Source organism: Ranitomeya variabilis, chromosome 6 (assembly GCF_051348905.1).
Source record: "Ranitomeya variabilis isolate aRanVar5 chromosome 6, aRanVar5.hap1, whole genome shotgun sequence".
Lineage (NCBI taxonomy): Eukaryota > Metazoa > Chordata > Amphibia > Anura > Dendrobatidae > Ranitomeya > Ranitomeya variabilis.
The window spans coordinates 81,692,253-81,717,035 of record NC_135237.1 but is presented as its reverse complement, the minus strand read 5'-3'; the positions used below and the strand labels follow the sequence as shown (position 1 = coordinate 81,717,035).

Sequence of the window (24,783 nt, the reverse complement as noted above, 5' to 3'; positions counted from 1 at the left end):
GGTCACACTGGCGACTAAAACGGACAAGTGCAATGCAATAAAAAAATCGCATTGCACTCGGACCAATGTTAAACCATGGGGCAGCTCCCTGCAACCGATTTTTTGTCTGCCATTTTCCTCAGTACGAGACAATCGCAGCATGCTGCGATTATCACGGACACTCGGCCGACTCTCGGCTCACTCGCACCCATATAAGCTTATGGGTGCGAGTGAAAAAACCCACATCACTCGGATATCCTTTCTCTGCCTCCTCTGCAGCTGTGCTCCGATCCGCTCTCTGCGAGAGGCTCGGAGCACAGACGCATGACACTCGGCTCCCGCTCGCAGCAGATCAGGAGCCGAGGGTCATTAGCATATCAAATCCGATGCTCTCGCATCTGATGCAAAAAGCTAGTGTGACCCCGGCCTTAGGTAAGTTTTTGACGCCAAAGAATTTCTGTACAATTTCTGCACCTATTATTTAAATTAGGTTACTTCTTGTTTTTCATTGCTTTGTGGTGTGCGCTTTTTTAGCATGCATTTTTATTGCATTGTTTGACTGTGTTTTTTTGTTTCTTATTGTATATGTCATGCTGTAAATAAGGCTGTTTTGTTTTTGATACATTCTGGTATTTGGCTTTGACAAAACTATACTGACATACTCAGGTGCGGATTACATACGTTTTTGATGCATTTCCGCCTCAAAAATGTACTAAAAACGCATGTGCTTTTCTTACACGTCAATTTTCTGCATCTAATGCAAATCTATAGGGAAAATCCGCACAGAAAGCTGAGCGTACCCACAAGAGTATGGCTGCGTGTGACCGACAGTGACGTTATTAAGGTTACCCCAGGTCACAGGAAGCGGTTCTCACGCTCAGGTCAGTGGTGAGCGGTCGTATCACTGATTGACAGGAAGCTGGCATTTTCTCTATATTACTTTAGACCAGTGTTTCTTAACTCCAGGCCTCAAAACCCCCCATCAGGTCCTGATTTGAGTATATCCTATAAAGATAACCTGTGGCAATTTCTGATGCCTTACTAATAATTCTCTCGCCTGTTTAGAACTAAGGAAATCCTGAAAACATGATCTGTTGAGGAGATTTGAGGAAAAGGGTTGAGGAACATTGCTTTATACTACGGTTTCCACACATAGCTGAAGAAAGCAGAACAGTCCAAGGTCCAGGTGGTAGAAAGTCCTGGCACAAAGAGTGTCACATAGTGATTATTTGATATTGACAAATAATTAACCAAATTACATAACCAGCAAATTGCGCCATCATGAATTTTATTATAATCAAGCCGATAAAAGGGAGACTTCAAATAAAATCGTACTTGGTGTTAAAGAGTTGCCCTGGTTTGACCTGCCATATAGATATAATATAAAATTATGTAACAGGGTGCCATTCTTTGTTATGCTTATTACAAGGCAGAAATGTAGATTACCAATTACCAAGCAGTAAATTGAGAATAATTTTGACCAAACACCCGATCCTTTATCAACGCCATCATCACCATTTTATGTGAGAAGTCCAAATGTTGTACAATTTATACAACACATTTAAGCTTAAACTGAGCTTATCTCAAACTGTAAGGAACAAGTCAAATAAACGTAAGTAATCTCTGGGCGAGGAACTGAAGAATGATGTCATAATGCTAGGCAACCATGTCTCACCTTCACTATACAGGTATAAAGGAGATGTAATAAATCGCACATTTACAAAGTACAACATCTTAATAACTAAGTAGCAAGGGAAAGAGAAACGTATTGAAGGATAGTCAAATCAGCTAAGCTAGGTCCACACTTGTGTTGGAGCCTCAGTTGTGAGGTGCCATAGCAAGTTCTGGAATGTCTATAAAACTCCAGAGATGATGCATTATCTCAGAGTGAAGCCACCATAAAGCCTAACGTTTCTCCTGTCTTCCATCCCCTTTATGAGATCTTTATGCCCTTAAAGGAGTTTTCTAGAACATTCATATTGATTATCTATTTTTAGGATAGGTTCTTAAAGGGAACCTGTCAGCTGATTCACGTTGCCCAGATCACAGGCAGCCCGAATCAGAGCCTGACTGTACAAATGCAGATGGGTATATCTGTCTCTGAAATGCCATTAAAGAGAAAATTAGAAGGCCAGACCATGGTCTATAGGCACAAACTAGACCAGTCCTGCGTTGCCATCAGACCAACTCTTCCCAGAGCTCCTAGAGGTCATTACCAGGTCTCTTGCTTTGACCTGTCAATCACCTGCAGCGGCATTGGGAGAAGCTGGCTGGAGACAGCACCAGGGAAGCAGAGATTTGGGAAGGTTTGCTTTACCAGTCCCTGAACCTAATTTGTATATGAATGAAACCAGTAATTTTTCAGGCAGTCAGTGCACAAGAAAAGGTATAGATTACATTATCTTTCAGAAAGTAACATGATCATACAAACTATTTTTTGTTGTTGGGAGGAGTGCATCATTCTGACAGATTCCTTTCAGAATGAATGTTCAGGACTATAATGTCAGCTGGGATCAGAGTAACCTTAAACAGGTAATGTAAGCAGTATGGCAAAGTGATACTTTAGATGCAGCAAGTATGATGTGTAAGGAGAAACTACTGAAAAGGGCATTTTGTGAATATGCTGTTAACCTCGAATGTAAATCTACTGCATTGACGAGGTATTCTCAAGTTTGAAAGTTATATCCTATTCATGGTATTCAGGATAACTTTCCTCTTGTTGGTGGTTCAATCTTCATGATCCTCAGAGATCTCAGGTAACTGGAGTACTAAGGAAGCCTGGCTGAAAGGAACGATGGCTGATCATACGCACTATTACTCCATTCACTCTTAATGTGACCACCAGAAATTGCCGGGTGCAGTGCTCAGCTGGTCTTCAAAGCTAAAATTAGAATGAATTGAGTGGTAGTATGCAGGATCCATCATGGAGTCCTTTTGGCCAGGGCTCCTCATAACAAGGGTTCTTGAGATCTCTCGAGATCACAACGGTCAGACCCCCAGTGATCGTAAAGTCATCTCCCTTTCCCATGGAAATGGAATAACTTTCAAACTTGAGAACACCAATTCAAAGAATGTAAAGCAATGACCTTGCTAAAGTTGCAATCGACTAGACTTAATGACTAGAGTTGAGCGAATTTGTTCGGGTTCCCTCTTATTCGGCTTCCTGGACTGCATCGGCTGATCAGCTGATCGGCGCTGCAGCTGCATGTGACGCGTGTTTGTTGGGCTCTCCATGCATGTATTGTGACTGTCAAGCAAATAAGGCAGCACACTGCAGCGCTGAAACATGCAAACATGAAACACGAAAATTGAACTGCATTACTGCACTAGAAATATCAAAAATGAGAGCGTTTAGCGCTTTTTTCATAGGTACCCATTCAGATGGAGACGTTTATTCTCAGCGAGGAAAGGAAAGCGTAGGACCTGGTATAAGAGAGATGCCGTAAAGTGGCTACCAGGTACACATAAAATTGACCATTTTTATGCGCTAAACGCTCTCATTTTTAATATTTCTAGTGCAGTAATGCAGTTCAATTTTCGTGTTTCATGTTTGCATGTTTCAGCGCTGCAGTGTGCTGCCTTATTTGCTTGACTATATAAGAGTTGGTGACTCTAGGTTCAGCACCTGTTCACACTTAGTCTATGTTTGGATGTGACGGTCAGTTTTTTCAAATGTATTGTGACTGTGACACAGCCGCGACACATGCAGCTGTGGCACCGATCAGCTGATCAACCGGCGCGATCCAGGAAGATGTGTTCCCTCTGCAGCTATTTAGAAAAAGGTTGCCTTTTCATTTTGTAAAGGTGAAATTTTTGTAGATTAATCCTTATCTGGTTAAATATGTTCTTTCTCCTTGATTTTATATTTTTTGCACAGTCAGCTCATACTGTTTGCCCTTGATTGTAGATAAGCGTACAACAAGAGATAAGCATGCAATAATTGAATGCTATGTCTGTCATTTACATTATATAAGTACTGACACAGGGTTCCAGTGCTGAAAAAAAAGAATATCTTATTTGGAGGTTGAATATGGATAAACCAACAATTTATCAAAGTAAATTCACTTACTGAGGTTCTTTGAGAAATGTAATAAAATTAATAATACACATTTAAATATTAAAAATGTTTCTAAATACCTTTACTTAGCAAAAAGGAATGCTTTATTTAGTGCATTCTGTCAGGATTCAAAGATGGCAACTACCATCTTTATCATTGTGCTGGCTGTCATAGAGTTCAGAGGACATACAGTAGGTTGGGCTGCATGAAGAACATCTAGTCAAGACAAAAGTCAGAGCCACGTAAGATCAGGCATCATGAACACACATTCCTCTGCTCAGTCAACCTGACAGGTGACTGAATGAAGCTGGACTGAAGGAGAAAATAAACACCTTTCTTTAAAAGACAGAGAATGGACATCCATCTCAGTCAGCCTGACAGTTTTAGGCTGGTTTCAGACATGCATTTGGCAGGGCTGCGGATGAAAGCCTTCTTCCTCTGTTAAGCCCCACACACTGCCGCGCCTCTTCGTTCAGCTTCGCATGCGTCCTGTGTACCCTATCTTTTAATATTGGGTACACAGGCCATGCAGATGTATGCGGATGCCTCCGCATGCGTCATTTTGATGCTGCACTGACCTGCGTCGAACGCAACATGTTGCATTTTGTTGCGGTCTCCTTAGCTATTTAATGTCTATTTTTTCTGTTCAGTGAAACCATGATTAAGGCCTTGTTACAGGCCAAAATATGTTGGTTCTAGATGTCCACTGGCTGATCTGACTGCATGTAACTGTGCTCTTTTATATTTTTCAACTATTCTTCAATAAAATGGAAGTTTTATACATGTAAGACCCCCTAAAGGTAACATAGTAACATAGTAACATAGTTAGTAAGGCCGAAAAAAGACATTTGTCCATCCAGTTCAGCCTATATTCCATCATAATAAATCCCCAGATCTACGTCTTTCTACAGAACCTAATAATTGTATGATACAATATTGTTCTGCTCCAGGAAGACATCCAGGCCTCTCTTGAACCCCTCGACTGAGTTCGCCATCACCACCTCCTCAGGCAAGCAATTCCAGATTCTCACTGCCCTAACAGTAAAGAATCCTCTTCTATGTTGGTGGAAAAACCTTCTCTCCTCCAGACGCAAAGAATGCCCCCTTGTGCCCGTCACCTTCCTTGGTATAAACAGATCCTCAGCGAGATATTTGTATTGTCCCCTTATATACTTATACATGGTTATTAGATCGCCCCTCAGTCGTCTTTTTTCTAGACTAAATAATCCTAATTTCGCTAATCTATCTGGGTATTGTAGTTCTCCCATCCCCTTTATTAACTTTGTTGCCCTCCTTTGTACTCTCTCTAGTTCCATTATATCCTTCCTGAGCACCGGTGCCCAAAACTGGACACAGCACTCCATGTGCGGTCTAACTAGGGATTTGTACAGAGGCAGTATAATGCTCTCATCATGTGTATCCAGACCTCTTTTAATGTTTGCTCTGTTTGCCTTGGCAGCTGCTGCCTGGCACTGGCTGCTCCAGGTAAGTTTATCATTAACTAGGATCCCCAAGTCCTCCCTGTCAGATTTACCCAGTGGTTTCCCGTTCAGTGTGTAATGGTGATATTGATTCCTTCTTCCCATGTGTATAACCTTACATTTATCATTGTTAAACCTCATCTGCCACCTTTCAGCCCAAGTTTCCAACTTATCCAGATCCATCTGTAGCAGAATACTATCTTCTCTTGTATTAACTGCTTTGCATAGTTTTGTATCATCTGCAAATATCAATATTTTACTGTGTAAACCTTCTACCAGATCATTAATGAATATGTTGAAGAGAACAGGTCCCAATACCGACCCCTGCGGTACCCCACTGGTCACAGCGACCCAGTTAGAGACTATACCATTTATAACCACCCTCTGCTTTCTATCACTAAGCCAGTTACTAACCCATTTACACACATTTTCCCCCAGACCAAGCATTCTCATTTTGTGTACCAACCTCTTGTGCGGCACGGTATCAAACGCTTTGGAAAAATCGAGATATACCACGTCCAATGACTCACCGTGGTCCAGCCTATAGCTTACCTCTTCATAAAAACTGATTAGATTGGTTTGACAGGAGCGATTTCTCATAAACCCATGCTGATATGGAGTTAAACAGTTATTCTCATTGAGATAATCCAGAATAACATCCTTCAGAAACCCTTCAAATATTTTACCAACAGTAGAGGTTAGACTTACTGGCCTATAATTTCCAGGTTCACTTTTAGAGCCCTTTTTGAATATTGGCACCACATTTGCTATGCGCCAGTCCTGCGGAACAGATCCCGTCGCTATAGAGTCCCTAAAAATAAGAAATAATGGTTTATCTATTACATTACTTAGTTCTCTTAGTACTCATGGGTGTATGCCATCCGGACCCGGAGATTTATCTATTTTAATCTTATTTAGCCGGTTTCGCACCTCTTCTTGGGTTAGATTGGTGACCCTTAATATAGGGTTTTCATTGTTTCTTGGGATTTCACCTAGCATTTCATTTTCCACCGTGAATACCGTGGAGAAGAAGGTGTTTAATATGTTAGCCTTTTCCTCGTCATCTACAACCATTCTTTCCTCACTATTTTTTAAAGGGCCTACATTTTCAGTTTTTATTCCTTTACTATTGATTTAGTTGAAGAACAGTTTGGGTTTAGTTTTACTCTCCTTGGCAATGTGCTTCTCTGTTTCCTTTTTGGCAGCTTTAATTAGTTTTTTAGATAAAGTATTTTTCTCCCTATAGTTTTTTAGAGCTTCAATGGTGCCATCCTGCTTTAGTAGTGTAAATGCTTTCTTTTTACTGTTAATTGCCTGTCTTACTTCTTTGTTTAGCCACATTGGGTTTTTCCTATTTCTAGTCCTTTTATTCCCACAAGGTATAAACCGCTTACAGTGCCTATTTAGGATGTTCTTAAACATTTTCCATTTATTATCTGTATTCTTATTTCTGAGGATATTGTCCCAGTCTACCAGATTAAGGGCATCTCTAAGCTGGTCAAACTTTGCCTTCCTAAAGTTCAGTGTTTTTGTGACTCCCTGACAAGTCCCCCTAGTGAAAGACAGGTGAAACTGTACAATATTGTGGTCACTATTTCCTAGATGCCCGCCCACCTGCAGATTTGTTATTCTGTCAGGTCTATTAGATAGTATTAGGTCTAAAAGTGCTGCTCCTCTGGTTGGATTCTGCACCAATTGTGAAAGATAATTTTTCTTGGTTATTAGCAGAAACCTGTTGCCTTTATGGGTTTCACAGGTTTCTGTTTCCCAGTTAATATCCGGGTAGTTAAAGTCCCCCATAACCAGGACCTCATTATGGGTTGCAGCTTCATCTATCTGCTTTAGAAGTAGACTTTCCATGATTTCTGTTATATTTGGGGGTTTGTAACAGACCCCAATAAGAATTTTGTTACCATTTTTCCCTCCATGAATTTCGACCCATATGGACTCGACATCCTCATTCCCTTCGCTAATATCCTCCCTTAAAGTGGACTTTAGACAAGACTTTACATAGAGACAAACCCCTCCTCCTCTACGATTTTTACGATCCTTTCTAAACAGACTGTAACCCTGTAAGTTAACTGCCCAGTCATAGCTTTCATCTAACCATGTCTCGGTTATCCCCACTATGTCAAAGTTACCTGTAGATATTTCTGCTTCTAGTTCTTCCATCTTGTTTGTCAGGCTTCTGGCGTTTGCGAGCATGCAGTTTAGAGGATTTTGTTTTGTTTCAATCTCCTCGCTGTGGATTCTTTTAGAAATGTTCTTACCTCCCTTCTGAGTATGTTTTCCTGGGTCTTCTTTGTTCGAGTCTAATGTTTTTCTTCCCATCCCCTCTTCTTCTAGTTTAACGCCCTCCTGATGAGTGTAGCGAGTCTTCTGGCGAATGTGTGTTTCCCAGGTTTGTTGAGGTGTAGTCCGTCTCTGGCGAGGAGTCCATCGTACAAGTAATTCACACCGTGGTCCAGGAATCCGAATCCTTGTTGTCTGCACCATCGTCTTAGCCAGTTGTTCGCATCAAGGATCCTGTTCCATCTCCTGGTGCCATGCCCGTCTACTGGAAGGATAGAAGAAAAAACTACCTGTGCATCCAGTTCCTTTACTTTCTTCCCCAACTCTTCAAAGTCCTTGCAGATTGTCGGTAGGTCCTTCCTTGCCGTGTCATTGGTGCCAACATGTATCAGAAGAAATGGGTGGACGTCCTTGGAGCTGAAGAGCTTTGGTATCCTATCGGTCACATCCTTGATCATCGCACCTGGAAGGCAGTATACTTCTCTTGCGGTTATGTCCGGTCTGCAGATGGCTGCTTCTGTGCCTCTCAGTAGTGAGTCTCCCACCACCACCACTCTTCGTTGCTTCTTGGCTGTACTTTTTGCTGTCACTTGTTGCTGTGTACCCTTTTCTTTTTTGCTTGCTGGTAGAGCTTCATCCTTAGGTGTGCCATCTTCATCCTCTACAAAGATTTGATATCGGTTCTTCAGTTGTGTTGTTGGTGATTTCTCCATGGTCTTCTTGCTTCTTTTGGTCACATGCTTCCACTCATCTGCTTTTGGAGATTCTCTGACACTTTTTTCACCTTCTGTGACCAGTAGAGATGCTTCTGTTCTGTCTAGGAAGTCTTCATTCTCTTTGATGAGTTTCAAAGTTGCTATTCTTTCTTCCAGACCCCGCACCTTTTCTTCTAAAAGGGCCACTAGTCTACACTTCTGACAAGTGAAATTGGATTCTTCATCGCCGGGTCATACACATTTTTTGGAAAAAATTCTGCTTGGTTTATGGTGCGGCGTATGGTACATGTTGAAATCATGACCCCAGACTGTACCAGGTTGGCCTTCAGGTCTTTGGATGTTTGACATGGTGTTTTTTCCACCATTCGTCCCAACTTTCTTTTCCCTGAGGAAGCTGCTCTTAAGGTGGCGATACACGTGGGGTCCTCCTCCCTACCATCATGCTGCTGTGCTGACAGGTTGCAGTATTACACTATTACTCTAATGGAAGCTTCAGTGCTTCTAACTGTTTGGGGCATATTTTACTAAAATCACTGTGTCTCATATGGTTTTACCTTTCATTGCAATTACCTGAAACCTTTTTTTTACTGATTTTTTGTTTCCATATATTTTTTTCTTCATTTCATGTTCAATCTGCATATGGGGTGGGTACTGATCTTTGCACAATATTGTTGGTTTATAAGAACATCCTTAGGTTTCATGGTTATTTTGGGCATTAGTATATCAGATATCAGTTTTTCTGAAAAAATATTCTGATTATTTATATGCTCATTTGTTTGATTATGTCTGCCTGCAGCTGGCACTTTGGAGGAGGTCACTGACTGATCCTTACATGGACTGTCTAGTGGTTAATGTGTAATCGTTGCTTGGCTCTTTTAATGTTTTTAACTTGCATGTTGTCCAATTTGTGTTGCAATTCTTTTTGTATAATAAAGTTTACATTTTATTCATTATTGTAGGTGATCTTGGCCAATCAGTACACACTACCTTCTTCTTTTTTTAGGGTTGTTGTACCAACCTTCGAAGACATCTCTTGTTAATTTTAATCTTTCCCCCCATGTCCAGGGAGGTTCTTGATGGTTCCATGCTTGGCAAACTTCTTAAAAGGATTATGCACTGTTGAAACTGGGATGCCAAGGTCTTTGGAGATGGCAGCTCAGGCAACTCCTTTGTATTCACTATTGTGACAAATAACAGGGTGTACCATGTGGCTTTTTAAAACTCTGAAGTCATCATTCATTTGATAATTTATGTCACATGGGCACCGACAATTAATCACAGGTGATTCTCATGTGTGATTTACCACAGGAGGGTCAAATTGTGTTTCCATACTAATTTAATGGAAAGGGTGCCAATACCAGTGTCACAGCAAGCTTTAGGTTTTTCTATTTTTTCCCTCCCATTCTTTTTTGTTTTAAATTATTGTTTATCATTTGCTCTTGTATTTAATATGAGTGCTAAACACAAAAATCTGTTTTACTCAATTAATTTTTTTTCAGGAGATAATCCACATTAAGTACTTACACTTTATGGGTACCAATAACGATGAGCAGGACTATGTGCGTCTCTAGCGGTTTGCCGCAAAACTGGGGTGTGCTTTTACTCTGGCAAAAAGGGTAATTTCATTGGGGCTTGTCCATCTAAACTAAACACCAGAAACCGTCAGAAAACTTCTGACCCCAGGTTGTGTGGAGGATTGCAACCTGGGCTCCGCAGATGTGTCTCAGTTTATCATACGTGCCGAATGGTTATGGGTACAGAAACTGTGACAATATCTGTGCTACTAAATAGTGGGGCAGGAGGATGTTCGATTCACTCAGATCCATGGTCTCTCCTATAGTAAGCTGGCGAAGTCAATGCCCACATTTGCAATAGACTCAGCACTTCTTGGTCAGGGAATCTTTACGCAAATAGCCTATAAGGTGAACCTTTGTGTATGGGGCTCTTCACAGGTAGCTCCTTTTTTGTTACCTTCTGGAAGGCCTCCCTACTCCTATTGTGTTGGGTCTTCCCTAGTTAACCATTAAAAATCCGGTCATAGACTGGCAGGCCAGAGAGATAATTAAGTGGAGTGATTTTTGCAAAAATAATTGCCTAGGTACTATCATGTCTCCCCAAATACATTCCATCTTTTCTGTCTGATTTTGAGGAGGTGTTCTCTGAAAATGGGTGTCAAGAACTGCCTCATCAGTGTGTGTATCAATGTCCTGTGAACTTGCTTCCGAGTGCAAACTTGCCTAACACCAGGTTATACAATCTGTCAGGTCCTGAGAGAAAGGTCATGAAAGGCTATATCTCTGAGAGTCTTGCCAAGGGACACATTAGAACCTCATCTTCACCTGTAGCAAAGGGAGTTCTTTTTTGTTAAAAAAAAAAATGGGGGCCTGCCTCCATGTTTAAACTTCCGTTAGTTAAATCGGATCACTATCTGGGACCCATATCCTCTCCCAGTCATTGCTGATTTATTCAGTCAGATTATTTTGAGCAAAATGGTCTCCAAGTTGGATCTCAGGGGAGCCCATAATCTAATTAGGATTAAGGAGGGGGATGAGTGGAAGTTGGCGCTTAACAACCCAGAAGGGCATTATGAAAATCTTGTTATGTCTTTTGGTTTGACTAATGTTTGTCTTATGCATTTTTACACTAGCATTTCTGTCCCAGGCCTCCTGGGTGACTGGGAAGGGACAGCTTAGAGTATAACAGGAGAGCAGAAAGGCATGTGATCCAAACCTTCTCACCATCAGAGGAACCTTTGGGAGCAGGGATAATTAGGGCCCCAGTCCTAGGGACAGTACAGAACCCTTTTCCCTAAACATGTACAGTCACAGCGTGACATTACAATTATATAACATTAAAAGGAATAATGAAAGAAGATTACTATTCCTGATGCTATGAAAATTATTCAGAGCTTAGCAGAGGGGGGTACTCCTTAGGAAAATAGACAAAACACACAGCAAGCTGTTCCTTCCAGGACTGACAAATGATCAAACCCAAATTTTGCTTTTTGTTAGATCAAGATTACCTGGTCATTGCAGGAGGCTCCTACTTCAATGGAGGTTGAATGTTGGTTATTTCTCTCACTTTCCCAATTATAATTAGTTTCTCTCTTCCCCAGCTATTATTAGTCCCATAAAGTGAGGGTGATATGTCTCCTTAACAGAGATGTTTAATGATTAAAATTTTCCCTATTAAAGAGTGCACTAGATAAAGCATACATTTTTGTTAAGTGAAGGTATTTAGAAAAATTGTTAATATGTAAATGTTTATTATTTATTTTATTTATTTTATTACATTTCTCAGAAAAACCCTTTAAAGGGAAGTTTACAGCTGATACACGCTGCCCATGGATCAGGCAGCATGTATCAGCTTAAGGTTCTTTTTAAACACAAGGTTTTTTTATCTTTTTATCTTTACCATGCAAAGATAACGGTTATACTGTCGAGTATTAGGATATGACCTCACTCAATCCTGAATGCATAGAAAGTTTTGAATGCTGATTGCACAATATTAGCCTTTACCCTCAGCATGATTAATTATTACATTAGATAACTAGGGGATGACGCATCTCTTATTCTGCCGGTATATAAAGGAAAAAGCTGGTATCTGTCTCAGTCACTCCTCTTTCCTAGAATCAGGTCAGTATAGTGAATTTTTTTAACAGGATAAATCTCTTGGATATAATACATACTAACTACGATAACATCAGTCTTACGATAGTTGTAGTAGTTCAAATTGTACTATATGTGTTTATTCTATTATATGTTATTTAGGACCTCTAAAAGGGGCTATTATTTCAAAAGGCTTCCGACATGACGGTAACAGGTCTGAGATTTTGATTTGGTGGATTCCAAGTTCTGAGAGCCCTCACTCTTAACTCTCAGGTGTCCTTCCACGTCTGTTTGGCTCCGCTCAGCTCTTCATTGGCTTTGCTCAGCTCTGTATAGACAGGCAAGATTCTTGTATGGGCTAAGAGACACAGGCCTCAATTCACCATTTGCGTTTTTTTAAGTCACTTTTCTCTTGCAATATTGGTTGATAGGTTTTGTTCCTAAGTCTTCAAAATGGTTGATGAATTTTGCCAACATCAAAAATCCTCTTTATTTTTGCCTTTAACCTTTTCGATGATGTTTTTTTGTTTCAAAAAGTTGCACATTTCGCATAACGTTGAAAAAATTGCACCAAAAAATCTGGTATACATAAAATCATCCAATGGGTATTGGAGCAAATTTTGCAACTTTTTGGAAAGTCGCAAATGATGAATGAGGCTAAAATATCCAGAAAGCCTTAACCCCACCCACAGACGAATACATTAAAAAGTGACTTCATAAAAGGCACAAATTAAAAAATCAATATGTCGGAATTGAAAAACAGGGGAATATATACAAAAAATATACAAACCTAATGAAAAAAACAGTTATGAATTTGCCCCCATTCTGTCTGTACACCACTGAATTGCCACCGATCTGAGAAGCAGACACGTCACCATGACATGGCAAAAGTTTTATTAAATAATTCCTATTACAAATATGAAGGATCATTTCCTCTTTATGACAGTTTCCCTTTAGTAATAATTACTAAACTAATGTGTATCTGCTTTAGTAACAATTTTGATATTATAAAAATTGATGTTACTCTCAGTATTTTTTTGGCAAACAGAACTCCAAATTCTAATTATCTTCCTAATCAAGTCCGAGTAAGGTGATTGTGGGACTGTAGTACTAACAGATTCCAAAACATTGGTCTACTCTACTATTTGTATGACGGGATTGGGGGTAATTTTACAAAAATGTGTTAATCTGTCCATGAAAAAAATTAATTCAGCTATGAGTTCATTGTACAGCAAAAATAACCTGCCAGCAAGATTTTTCATGGCAATACAAAAATGTCAGTACAAAATATGTATATAGTGGTAAAAAAATTAAAAAAAAGTGTCAAAAAAAAAAATTTGAAGCGCCAAAAATTTTCATTCTGCCTAGGAGGGCTTGTCTTTGCATAGTGAGCTATCCATATTATTTTGGAACATTTGCTTAGCCGTAATTTAAATTTGTTTGTGCTCTCTTGACTTTTTAAAATGTGGCAATATCAAATATGTCTATTTTGTTAACATATTTAACATCTTTATTTTTAAATTTCTATGTTTTTAGAACTTTTTTTTAGTCCACATAGAGGACCTGAATCTGCTGTCAATTAAAGTTTATAGTGAAAGTAATGCTATCCTACGAAGGCCAGCCTGTCGCTATTCTTCACAAGTGAACCAATATAGTAATTCTGGGAGCCGTTAGTAGGGTTCCAGCAATCCACGATCATATCATGGGAGGGAGATATGTGGATTCCCAAACAGAAGTCCTCTCAAGATTTCTGCACTTAAATGGTGCAATCAATAATTGAAAGCTGCATTTAAGTGGTTAAACAGCATTGATTGGTGCAAGCTCCGGTTGCTGCTTGCAGAGACAGATGCTGTCTGTACAACACGGCCGGCATATACTGAGTGCTGGGGCTCCACACATCCATGCCCGACATAGGATGTACTTATGTCTTATGAAAGGGTTAAATAAAATAGCCTACATACACTATTTTTTATATCTCTATATTAAACATTCCCCATAGAGTGATTCCTTTTATGAGGTTAATCATTCACTATTTCTAGAGAAAGATCTCATACTCTGAACTTCCATTTATCGCACTTGGTTGGACGCACATATCTTTCTCATAGCAAATGAAAAAGAAAGCGTGACTACCTGGAGAAAACAAATATTCTTTTGAGACTCCGTCATTCTAAGTTTACAGATATCTATCTTTGAGTGATGATGGATAGAAAGTAGGTCTTGGTGGCCACAAGAAATCTTTATTTAGAAAATTGTGTCAAAATCTGTTAACATATTCATGTAAAATTAAAGGTCTCCAGCACTCCTCATCCAGTCCAATCACCGACCCCCGCAATGTCATTGCGAGGACCCGATCGTTGCTATGGCAACCTGAGGTCAAATGACGACCTTGTGTCTGGCAGGTACTGTGGCTTGATTAGACCATGACAGCAGCGTAGTCTAGAATGTTATCTGCCAGTGCAGCACTGACAGGTATAACGCATTGCCGTGCATTGTAATGCGTTTCACCAGCGATAAACTAACTAAAAAAGTGTAAAAAATGATTAAAATATTTTTTAAAGATCACAAAATAAAGAACAAAAAACATAAAAAATTTTTATACCAATAAATACTTATATTTATGTAAAAACAAAATTTTAAAAGTACACATATTTGGTATCACCTTGTCTAGAATTACCCCGACCTATAAAACCGCTTCAGTGAACACCATAAAAAAATAAACAAAAAATGTGGGGAAAAACTATGCTTTTTCATCATACTTCTACAGAAAATATGGATTAAAACGCAATCAAAAAGACGAATGTAAACAAAATTGGTGTAGCTGAAAAAGTCATCTTGTCCCACAAAAAAACAATGCACCACATAGCTCCGTCCACAGAGAAATAAAAACGTTTTATGAATCAAAATATAGCAATGCAAAATAATTATTTTTTCTAAAAAAATGATTTTATTGTGTAAAAGCAGAAAAGCATAAAAAATGTTTACAAATCACTGTAATCGTACTGACCAAAAGAATAAAGCTCCCTTATCACTTGGACCACACAGTCAACGGCATAAGAAAAAAAAATAATTCTGAATTGCTGGTTTTTGTTCATTCGGCATCTCAAAAATTGGAATAGAAAACGATCAAAAAACGTTATGTGCCCAAAAATGGTGCCAATAAAAACTCAACTCGTCTCAAAAATAACAAGCGCGTGACTCTGTCGGTGGAAATACAGGAAAATTATAGCTCTCAAAATATGGCAACGCAAAAACTTTGTTTTGCAAAAGAATTATTTTTTAGTGTGTGATGAAAGCTAAAAGGAAAAAAACGATATAAATTTGGCATCGCTGTAATCGCACTGACCAGAAGAATAAAGTCATTTATTCACTTCTAATGCACAAGGAACTGCATAAAAAATAAATTAAAACATTTCTTGACCACTTCTTGATCACAGTAATGTTCAGCTCACATTTATCCTGCTGACTACGCTGAACGTTTACACCGTGGTTTCTGTGTAAATCTCTGAAATGCGGGATTCAGACGGAACCCCAGTGAAAGATGGAGGCAGATGGAGTCACTATGGATGCCGTCTGACCTATGATCTACTGGTATCCATCTTTTTAAACGTGCATAAAAGTGCGGTCAGCCACAGTTTTGAGCACCTCTGAAAAGAAGGGCACTGCTGAACAGAGGCCAGAGACCAGAGTAACTCTGCTGCCTCATTGTAGTGAATGTACCTGTGGGGGTTTCACCTGAATTACCTCATTTGGAGATTTAGATGGAAAATGTTAATGTAAGTACTCAGCATAGAGCACAGGATAAATGTGATCAAAAATGTTATATAAAATGTTCCCAGCAAAAGCTTCAAATCAAGCCACAAAAAAAGCAAGTCCTCACTCAGGTTTGTCATCTGTCAATTAAAATATAGAGTTCTTCCACGTAACTGGTAGCACAAAGGCTGTGGAAAACCAATATGGCTCCTCTAATCCCAAAAGAAATCCAGTGAATTCTGCACTCCCAATTCCAAATGCCCCCCTCCCTTCTGAGCCCTAGTGTGCCTAAATCAAATTTAGCATCCATATGTTTGCCAGTCCTGTAGCGATGAAACCCGGCTTAATTTTTGAGTGCATGTCTCCAGAAGCACGAGATCATCACAATGTTATATTGTGCACTGATATGTAGTAGGCATTACAATGGCAGATTTGCACTTTTCACTCAGCAACCTTCACTGATGCTTGTTTCTGGGAAACACCTGTTGAGTCAAAATGGTTACTACACCTGTAGATAAATGTCCAGAGGGGTTTAATTTCCAAAATGGGGTCACTTGATGGAGATTCTTCTCTTCTTTCACTCAGCGGCTCTGTATATGGAGTCCGCAAACTATTCTATGATAATTTGTTCTCCAAGAGTCAAATAGTTCTCTGTTTCTCCTGAGTCTCCCCATATGGCTATGCAGTACTGTACAGTCACATATGGGGTATTGTCATGGAAATTGTCAATAGAAATTGTGTGACAAATTTTGGTGCCATTTTTACCTGTTTTGCTATGTGAAAATGTAAAATTTGGGGGCTAAAACAACATTTTTGTGGTAAAAATGTAAATATTTTTTCTTCACTGCCCAATTGTTAGGTGTCGAGTTCCTGCCGCTGAACAGGGGGAATCTCGAACCATCTCCGCTGCGGTCTCCCATTCTTCTCCAGCTGCAGTGGAGTCTGCTCAGCGGAGACGTCGGTCCCAGCGTCTGGCTCAGGCAGATACTCTGCAATTGGTTGCTGCTGCTCTTCCAAGCTCAGCTATTGTAGCCAGTACTGGTCAGTGGCAAGCAGACGCCTTTGGGACTAAGTCCTGCTTTTCCCCTTCTGAGCATGTCCAAAGGAAGACTTCTCATTGGAGGTCGGGGGTCACATGCTCAGGTCCTGTAGCAGCTCCCATTAGTCCTCTAGGAAGGTCCTGAAGTTGCTGCAACTATAAAAGGTTTGCATGGTCGCACGGCCATGCGCTAGTATCATTTGTGTATGTGCTTGTCGCCAGTTGATACACTACCAATCTCTACATGTGGTGTGTGTTCGTCTAGCTTTGGGAATACTATCAGGCAGGCAGTTAGCCTCAGTGGGGGCAATTAGCTGCTTCACTTAGCATCAGGTTCCTTCTTGTGTGCGGTTAGCACGGGAGAGTTCCTGAGCAAGCACAACCCTGGTTAAGGTATTATTCCCACGTGGAATCTTACAACTGTGTGTAGCAACAGGGTTCGTTCATATTCAGACCGAGTGACAGAACTCGTGTCTATACTGCCAATAGTGCCGCCATCTATTAGCAGCAGGTCTCACTCCTGCACGGTGGACCCCGGACTGCGAACGCACCTATGCTACTCTACTAATTACTCGGTGCGTTCCACCAGCCCTAACACCATGGTATAACATTTTGTGACACTCTCATGGTATCTTATGATATCTGCATCCTTAGATGAATTTATTGAGAGGTGTAGTTTGTAAAATGGGGTCCCTTATGGGGGTGCTGCTGTTCTGGCACCTCAGGGGCTTTGCCAATGTCACATGGCACCATCAAGCCATTCCAGCAAAATCTGAACTCGAATATGTCGCTTCTTCCCTTCTGAGTTTTGCACTGTGCCTCCAAAGTAGTTTTCAACCACGTATGGGTTAGTATCGTACTGAGGAGAAATTGCGTAACAAATTGTACCATTCAATTTCTTCCATTATCACTTGAAAATTAAAAACTTGGGTACAAATCAACATTTTAATTGCAAAAATGGTTATTTTCTGTTTACACAGCTTAATGTTATAAAATTCTGTGAATGCTCACTACACCCCTAGATGAATTCCTCGAGAGGTGTAGTTTCCAAAATGGCATCACTAGTGGCGGTTTCTGCTGTTTTGGAATGTCCGGAGCTCTTTAAACACAACATGGCATCAACAATCTAATTCAGCTAAAATTGTGCTACACAATTCAATCAGTGCTCCTTCCTTCCCGAGCTGTGTGCCCAAACAGTAGGGTTCCACCACAAATTTTGTGGTTCATTTTGACCTGTTTACCTTGTGAAAATGAAGAAATTAGGGAAAAATCAACATTATTATGGGAAAAATGTACGGTATTTTTTCATTTTCAAGGCTCAACGTTATAAAATTTTGTAAAGCAGCTGTTTTAGGTACTAATCATACCGCTAGATAAGTTCCTTGAGGGGTGTAGTTTCCAAAGTGGGGTCACTTGTGGGGGGGTTCCGCTGTTTAGGCACATCAGGGGCTCTGCAAACACAACATGGTGTCTGCTATTTATTTCAGCAATTTTTGTGCTCCAAAATTCAAATGGTGCTCCTTTCCTTCCAAATCTGCCATGTATCCAAACAGTAGTTTTCCACCACATATGGGTTATCTGTGTACTCATGGGAAATTGCACAATAAGTTATATGGTCCATTTTCTCCTGTTACCCTTGTGAAAATGAAAAATGTGTGGGTAAAGCAACATTTTTGTGGGAAAAAGTAACATTTTCATTTTTTCTTCCACATTGCTTTAATTCCTGTGAAGCACCTAAAGGCCTCATAAACGTTTTTGAACATGTTTTTTCAGCAGTTTGAGGTGTGCAGTTTTTAAAATGGTGTCAATTTGGGTATTCTCTGCCACATAGGCCCCTCAAAGTCACTTCAAATGTGATGTGGTCTCTAAAAAAATTAGTTTTGTACATTCTGTTAGAAAAATTAAAAATTGCTGATCAACTTTTAATCCTTCTAACTTCCTAACAAAAAATATATTTAAAAAACTATGCTGATGTAAATTAGACATGTGTAGTAAATGTAAATTATTAATTTTTGTATTATCTTATTTGTTAACTATTTGGTTTAAGGGCATTACAGCCTTTATTCTGCGTGACTGCAGGCAAAGGAGCCATCAGTCAAACAGGAGGAGGCAGCGCTGAACGCGGAATAGAGCAGGAGTGACAGAGGCTTCAGAACTACAAATAGCTCTTCAGCCTCATTTGCATATTAATCTAGAGTTACTGTACATATTAAAAGTTTGGGAGTGGGGGAATCCCGCTAACAGAGTCCCTTTAAGTTTATAAATACATACCATAATGCTTACAACACAACAAAATATATCATGATCTGAATTTGAATCACTGCATAACCATTTGCAGAGTAACTGATTTGCAGTTTATTTGACATAGATATGTTATTTGTTTTCCAAAATAATGGTCCTCAGGTGGTCCTGCTTGTATATTACTACCATACACTACACTCATAAGACAAATTCTAAAATTTGTAAGATCAGTTTCACCAGATCAGCCAAATTCCAATTATATAAATGTATAAAGTACTAGTAACAGAGTTCTATAATTTCATGATATCTTATTACTGACTTTTTAGCTATGATAATGCACAGACTAATGTGACTAATTCAAGATAACTCAAACTTCTCTATTCTGCACAGTGGTTTTCTTGGTTGTTTCGCTTAAGAGAAATCATGACGGACGCTAAAGACAACGACAAAAGGATGAATAATAACAATCCTAACACAGAAATCTTACTAGAAGAAACAAAAGACACCACCAGGTACAGTACAAAGAATTACAAGTATTACAAAAATTATATTTATTTGTTTAAATTAAGATAAATAATGGCGCCGTTCTTCCCGGACACAGATTGGTCACAGACCAGTCCTGCCGGGGATTTAGCTGCCTCTACTGACGTGACAGGGACTGACTTCTGACATCATTCTGATTGACAGCCAGCTCCCCCATTTAGGCAGGGGGGTCTGGCTGTCAATCAGAATAACGTCGGAAGTCCCGTTACATAAGAGTTCAATATCTTTCTATCTATCTCATATCTATATGTCTATCTAACTATCTATCTATCTATCTACTCTCTATCTATCTATTATCTATCTATCTATCTACTCTCTATCTATTTATCTATTATCTATCTATCTATTTATCTATCTATCTATCATATATCTAGATATCTATCCAATATCTGTCTATCCGCTATCTATCTAATATCTATCTATCCATCTATCTCATATCTATCTATCTCTATCTGTCTATCTAACTATCTATCTCTCATATACAGTATGTCTATTTACCTATTAATCCATCTATCTATCCATCCATCTATCTATTATTTATCTATCTATTATCTATCTATTTATCTATCCGTCTATTTATCTATTTGAGCAAATAATAAATCATATAATGTTTTCTTTCTAGTGATGATGGAGAAAATAAATCAAAAGAGAAACCAAAGATGGTTGGGTCATTTGAAATTGTAAGTCAACTCACAAAGCAGATTTGTAAGGTTGCAGTCTTCAGAGATACGTTAACACTAGGACTACTGGACTCGTGACCCCGCCTAGAACTACTGAAAGGAGTCATTTTGACTCCTTGCTTGTTTTCGTTTATTTTTAGAGTTTCATTTGTGGTTATTTATTAATAATTATATTTTTTGTAATGTATTATTATTGTGAGATCCAACAGTAATGCTTTTGATTGTTTTTTTTCTGCTTTTCTTATTTTTCTACAGAAAATAACAATAATTATAATAGACGTTTTTCAAACATTTTTTTTTATTCAAGTGCACACATATAAACAACAACTGAAGAACAAAAAGCAGAGAAAATGTAGGTGGAGGAGCATAAAAATGAAAATATGGCGCAGAATTCACCTTCTAAACATTTGGTGTTTCGCATTTTAGGCATTGCCTTTGATTTATGGCAGTACATTGCCCACACAAAGACTTACCACAAGTCTTACAATTGCCGACAGATCTATTTTTCTTGCACTTTTCTTTGATCTGGCAAAATTTTGTTTGAACCATCACTTCTGAACATGTAGAAACTTGGGACGTGGAACCCTTTTCCCTATCTGTGACATAAGGACCACTCAACTCTCTCACAAGCGTTTGCAAAAATGCCTTGCGTGACATTTTTTGGTGGGTAATCTCCTTGAATATTATACATGCATTTATACCCGCAAAGTCTAAGGCATTTTCAAATGCATGAACAGGCCATCTCCTTGTGGATGTTCGTGTGGTATATTTTCGTGCCATCTGATCCACTACATCTACTCCATATTTTGTTTCATTGTAAAACTTTACCGTTTCTGGAGTTTTTTTAGCGGAATCAGACGCAACAACAACATCTGGATGGACGGAACTCAAAATGACAACATTTTTGTTGGGCTTTCCTTGATATACTGTAAGTGTAAAATTGTCCATTTCTAAACACTTTAGTGTTGTACAATTCCTCTTTCATGGATTTTATTTCTTTAGGCACTTCTCGCCTTATCTTATTCAGTGTTCCCACGATGGTTGTTCCTTTGCTTTTTAGCTGTTTAGCTAATTTTACTGAAGTAAAATAATTATCGGTTGTAACATTGCGACCTTTTTTCAAAAACGGGTCCAATAACTTCATTACCACTTGGTCAGCTAAACGGTCCTCAGCACGGCGTGTGTCATCTTTGCCTAGATAAGGGAAGCCATTTGCCAGATATTTTCTCTCCTTATCAACAGCTAGCCAATATTTGTGGCCATATTTATCTGGTTTGGAAGGCATGTACTGCGTGAATGGACACCTAGTTTTGCTTGGGAAAAGTTGCTCATCCACCGTTATGTATGGGCCAGGTTTGTAACACGCAATACAATTTGCAATAAACCTGTCCCACACAGTAGAAAATAGAGCAAACTTGTCCGTTTGCAGTCTCTCCGATCGAGTAGATTTCTCATCAAATCTGAGAAACCTCATAATTTCAACAAAGCGGTCCCTAGACATTGTCGCTTTGCAAAACGGTATTCCCCAGTCATTACACCAAATACTGCTAATCGAGTGACGGTTCGTGCCAGATATTCCACGAGCATAGAATATCGCAATGAATGCATCTAGCTCCTCATCAGATAGAGTAAACTGTAAATTATTGTTCCTGCATGCTTCTGCAAGCGTACAGTTCTTTATACGTGTCAATATATATGAATCAAAAAATAAACGCCATGCGCTCAAAGGACTATCGATAATGATATTTCTTCTGGCGTATCCTGTAGGGCCAGGTGCTTCTCGAAGAATATTTTGGCTGTCACGCCTACCAGGCAAGTGTTGTCCAATTTCAACAGGTTTCCATTGAATACCATCCGCTGAAACTAGTATTCCTTCAGATTCGCCTTCTCTGGTGTTTGTTGTTGCATTACCTTCGATGCCATCGTTATCTGTTGTTCTTTCATTTCTGGGACGTTTTGCTGATTTTTTCTGTCCACGACCAGGAGGATGGTCACGAGGCAACATAACTGCATGAGCCCGATCCCCAGTTGATGTGCTTGGAATATCTGGAAAAAAGTTGATGAATATTTAGAATTTTTGTTTTGTAAGGGTCCGTGCACACTGGCTGGATTAGCGGCGGAATATCCGACCGGATATTCTCCCCACAATCCGGCCCGTACCTGCCCGCTCAGGTACAGAGCGGAGTTTCATACCTGAAGCTCCGCTCCGAACCCCGGGCTGGAGCCGCTGTCTGGGACGGAGCCGTGCTCGCGCGTAAGCAAGCGCTGCTCTGTCCCTGACAGCGGCTCCAGCCCGGGGTTCGGAGCGGAGCTTCAGGCATGAGCGGGCAGGTACGGCCTGTATTGCGGCAAGAATATCCAGATGGCTATTCAGCCAGAATTCTGCTAGTGTGCACAGGCCCTAACTCAGTGTGTGGAAGAACAAATAAATACACATAACTACTTACCTTCTGGATTTGTTCCTTCTGAGTCTTCAGATTCACTTGATATGTTCTGAGGAATGAAATCTTCATCACTGTCAGAATCAAATACATGTTCCTGCAATTCGGATTCCGATTCATCCTCCGGTATGGATTGCAAAGTAGCCAGAATATCTTGGGGCTTTATCAAACGTCTTCTCTCCATATTCCTCACAAATTCCATAATTCTATATAGTTCCCTGCTGAAAAATAGAAATGAAATGAAAACTAAAAGAAATAATAACTGTTCTGCCACCTTCAAAAGTAGGTGGGCTGAATCAGTTGACAGACAGCTAAACTATTTCATAACAATTCATACCTGTATGAGTCTTCAGAGCTCGTATGTCTGCGTCTGTTCTCTTTGTCTCTTCAGCTGAACTGAAAGTAAAGTTACTATCCAGAATACTGTCTCCTGCTAGGACCTTAGAAAAACACCACCCTTCATTAGCATAAGATAAGAGCCTAGAGTAAACAAGCTATTTTGTTCAGCATTACACAGTAATACAAGCAGGTAAAACACAAGGAAAATGTGAAAAGTTGACATGTAAATTGAACTACATCTATATGAACATCAGGGTAAATAAGACAGAGTGAAAAAATTATGCACAAAACTTTATAGCAACATTTAGTGACAAAAGGACCTCAAAATATAGTAGGGAGTCAAAATGACTCCCTTCAGTAGTTCTTGGTAAATTTTGAAAAAAACGCGCAAATTTTTTACCTAAATTATTTATTCTCACAAAATCTTTTTTCACATCATATTTGAGGAAAAGTCACCGAGTTTCAAGCCGGAATTCTGAAAAATGTAGTCACAGAAGAGAAATAAAAAACGAAAGGAGTCAAAATGACTCCATCAGTAGTTCTAGTGTTAATAGAACCATTCAAAAGTTAAAGCTTGTCCTGTCCCACTGACCATGTTGTCCTATAGGCAATATTGTTTTAAAGCAGGAGGAATTGCGCAGATATTAGTTTTAAGAAAATATTAATTATAATTGTATTCCATTGATTTAAACACTGATTGACAGCTATCATTACAAGCACAATCCCTTATTCTCTCATTTATTTATTGAGACCACCCACTGGACTCTTAAGCCCAGTAAAAGTCAGAACTTCAATGAGTAAAGTCTAGGGTCAATCTTTAGAATAAAATTACCATTTATCTGTTCATTTACAAAGTGGTTACAGTCTCGCAATGAGGACACAATGCTTTTTTAGTTATGCACATTATTAAGTACAGAGCTTGGCAATAATGCAACATATTAATGGCACAGAGCTTTGCAGTTACACGTTGGAGTTGGGCACAGAGCATAGTGGTTACCACTGGCAATAGGAATGGGGCCATATAACTGATATATGGCTACCACAGTCACTAGCTTAGGTCACACTATTAACTAAGGGCATTTTGACTTGTACTCACCCATGGCTACAACCACTTACAATGTCTGGGGCACCGCTATATGCAGGTATAATAGTAACAACAGTCCACAGCAGATCCTTGGTACAGACAGTGGTTTAAAATCAACTCGTGGATTCTAGGATGGCAATTCCTCCTAGAAGACCAAACTCCAACCATGGATTCTCCTTACTCCTCCAACCCAGGACAGTGTTTATCCAATTTAATATCCAAAATGTCAGAAATGGCACAACTTAGCATAATGTGGAAAAATGAAACACTAGTTACTTCAGTGGTGATCACTCTCCAAAGATACATTAATAGGAAGAAGATGGCTCAGTAAGAATCCCTATCAAAGCATCCCCTTACACGCATCCACAAGTCTCATACAAAAAATACAGCTATATTGATTCCTATGGTGGTCACACAGAAATTATTAGGCCACAGTACTGGCAAGTCTGACAGTATGAGCATTCTTTCATATTGTGTTCTTCGCCACTCTCAGTAGTCCCATCGGGGTTTACATCCAAAACCACCCCCCTCCG

At 39.5% G+C, this 24,783-nt stretch overlaps 1 protein-coding gene across 3 annotated transcripts in view; it reads left to right on the top strand.

Moving 5' to 3' along the window:
* The window catches only part of LOC143781837 (ATP-binding cassette sub-family B member 5-like), a 121,734-nt gene that overhangs the window by 29,790 nt on the left and 67,161 nt on the right, over positions 1-24,783 (top strand). Inside the window, exons 1-3 of one of the 3 annotated variants that reach the window (XM_077268719.1) lie at positions 12,136-12,160; positions 19,554-19,675; positions 20,329-20,386. In XM_077268719.1, coding sequence (XP_077124834.1) covers positions 19,587-19,675; positions 20,329-20,386 — 147 coding nt within the window. In that variant the 5' untranslated portion in view covers positions 12,136-12,160; positions 19,554-19,586. Of the gene's footprint in view, positions 1-12,135; positions 12,161-17,109; positions 17,498-19,553; positions 19,676-20,328; positions 20,387-24,783 lie in introns of those variants that run through there. The other 2 variants (XM_077268720.1, XM_077268718.1) reach the window with 2 other exon arrangements.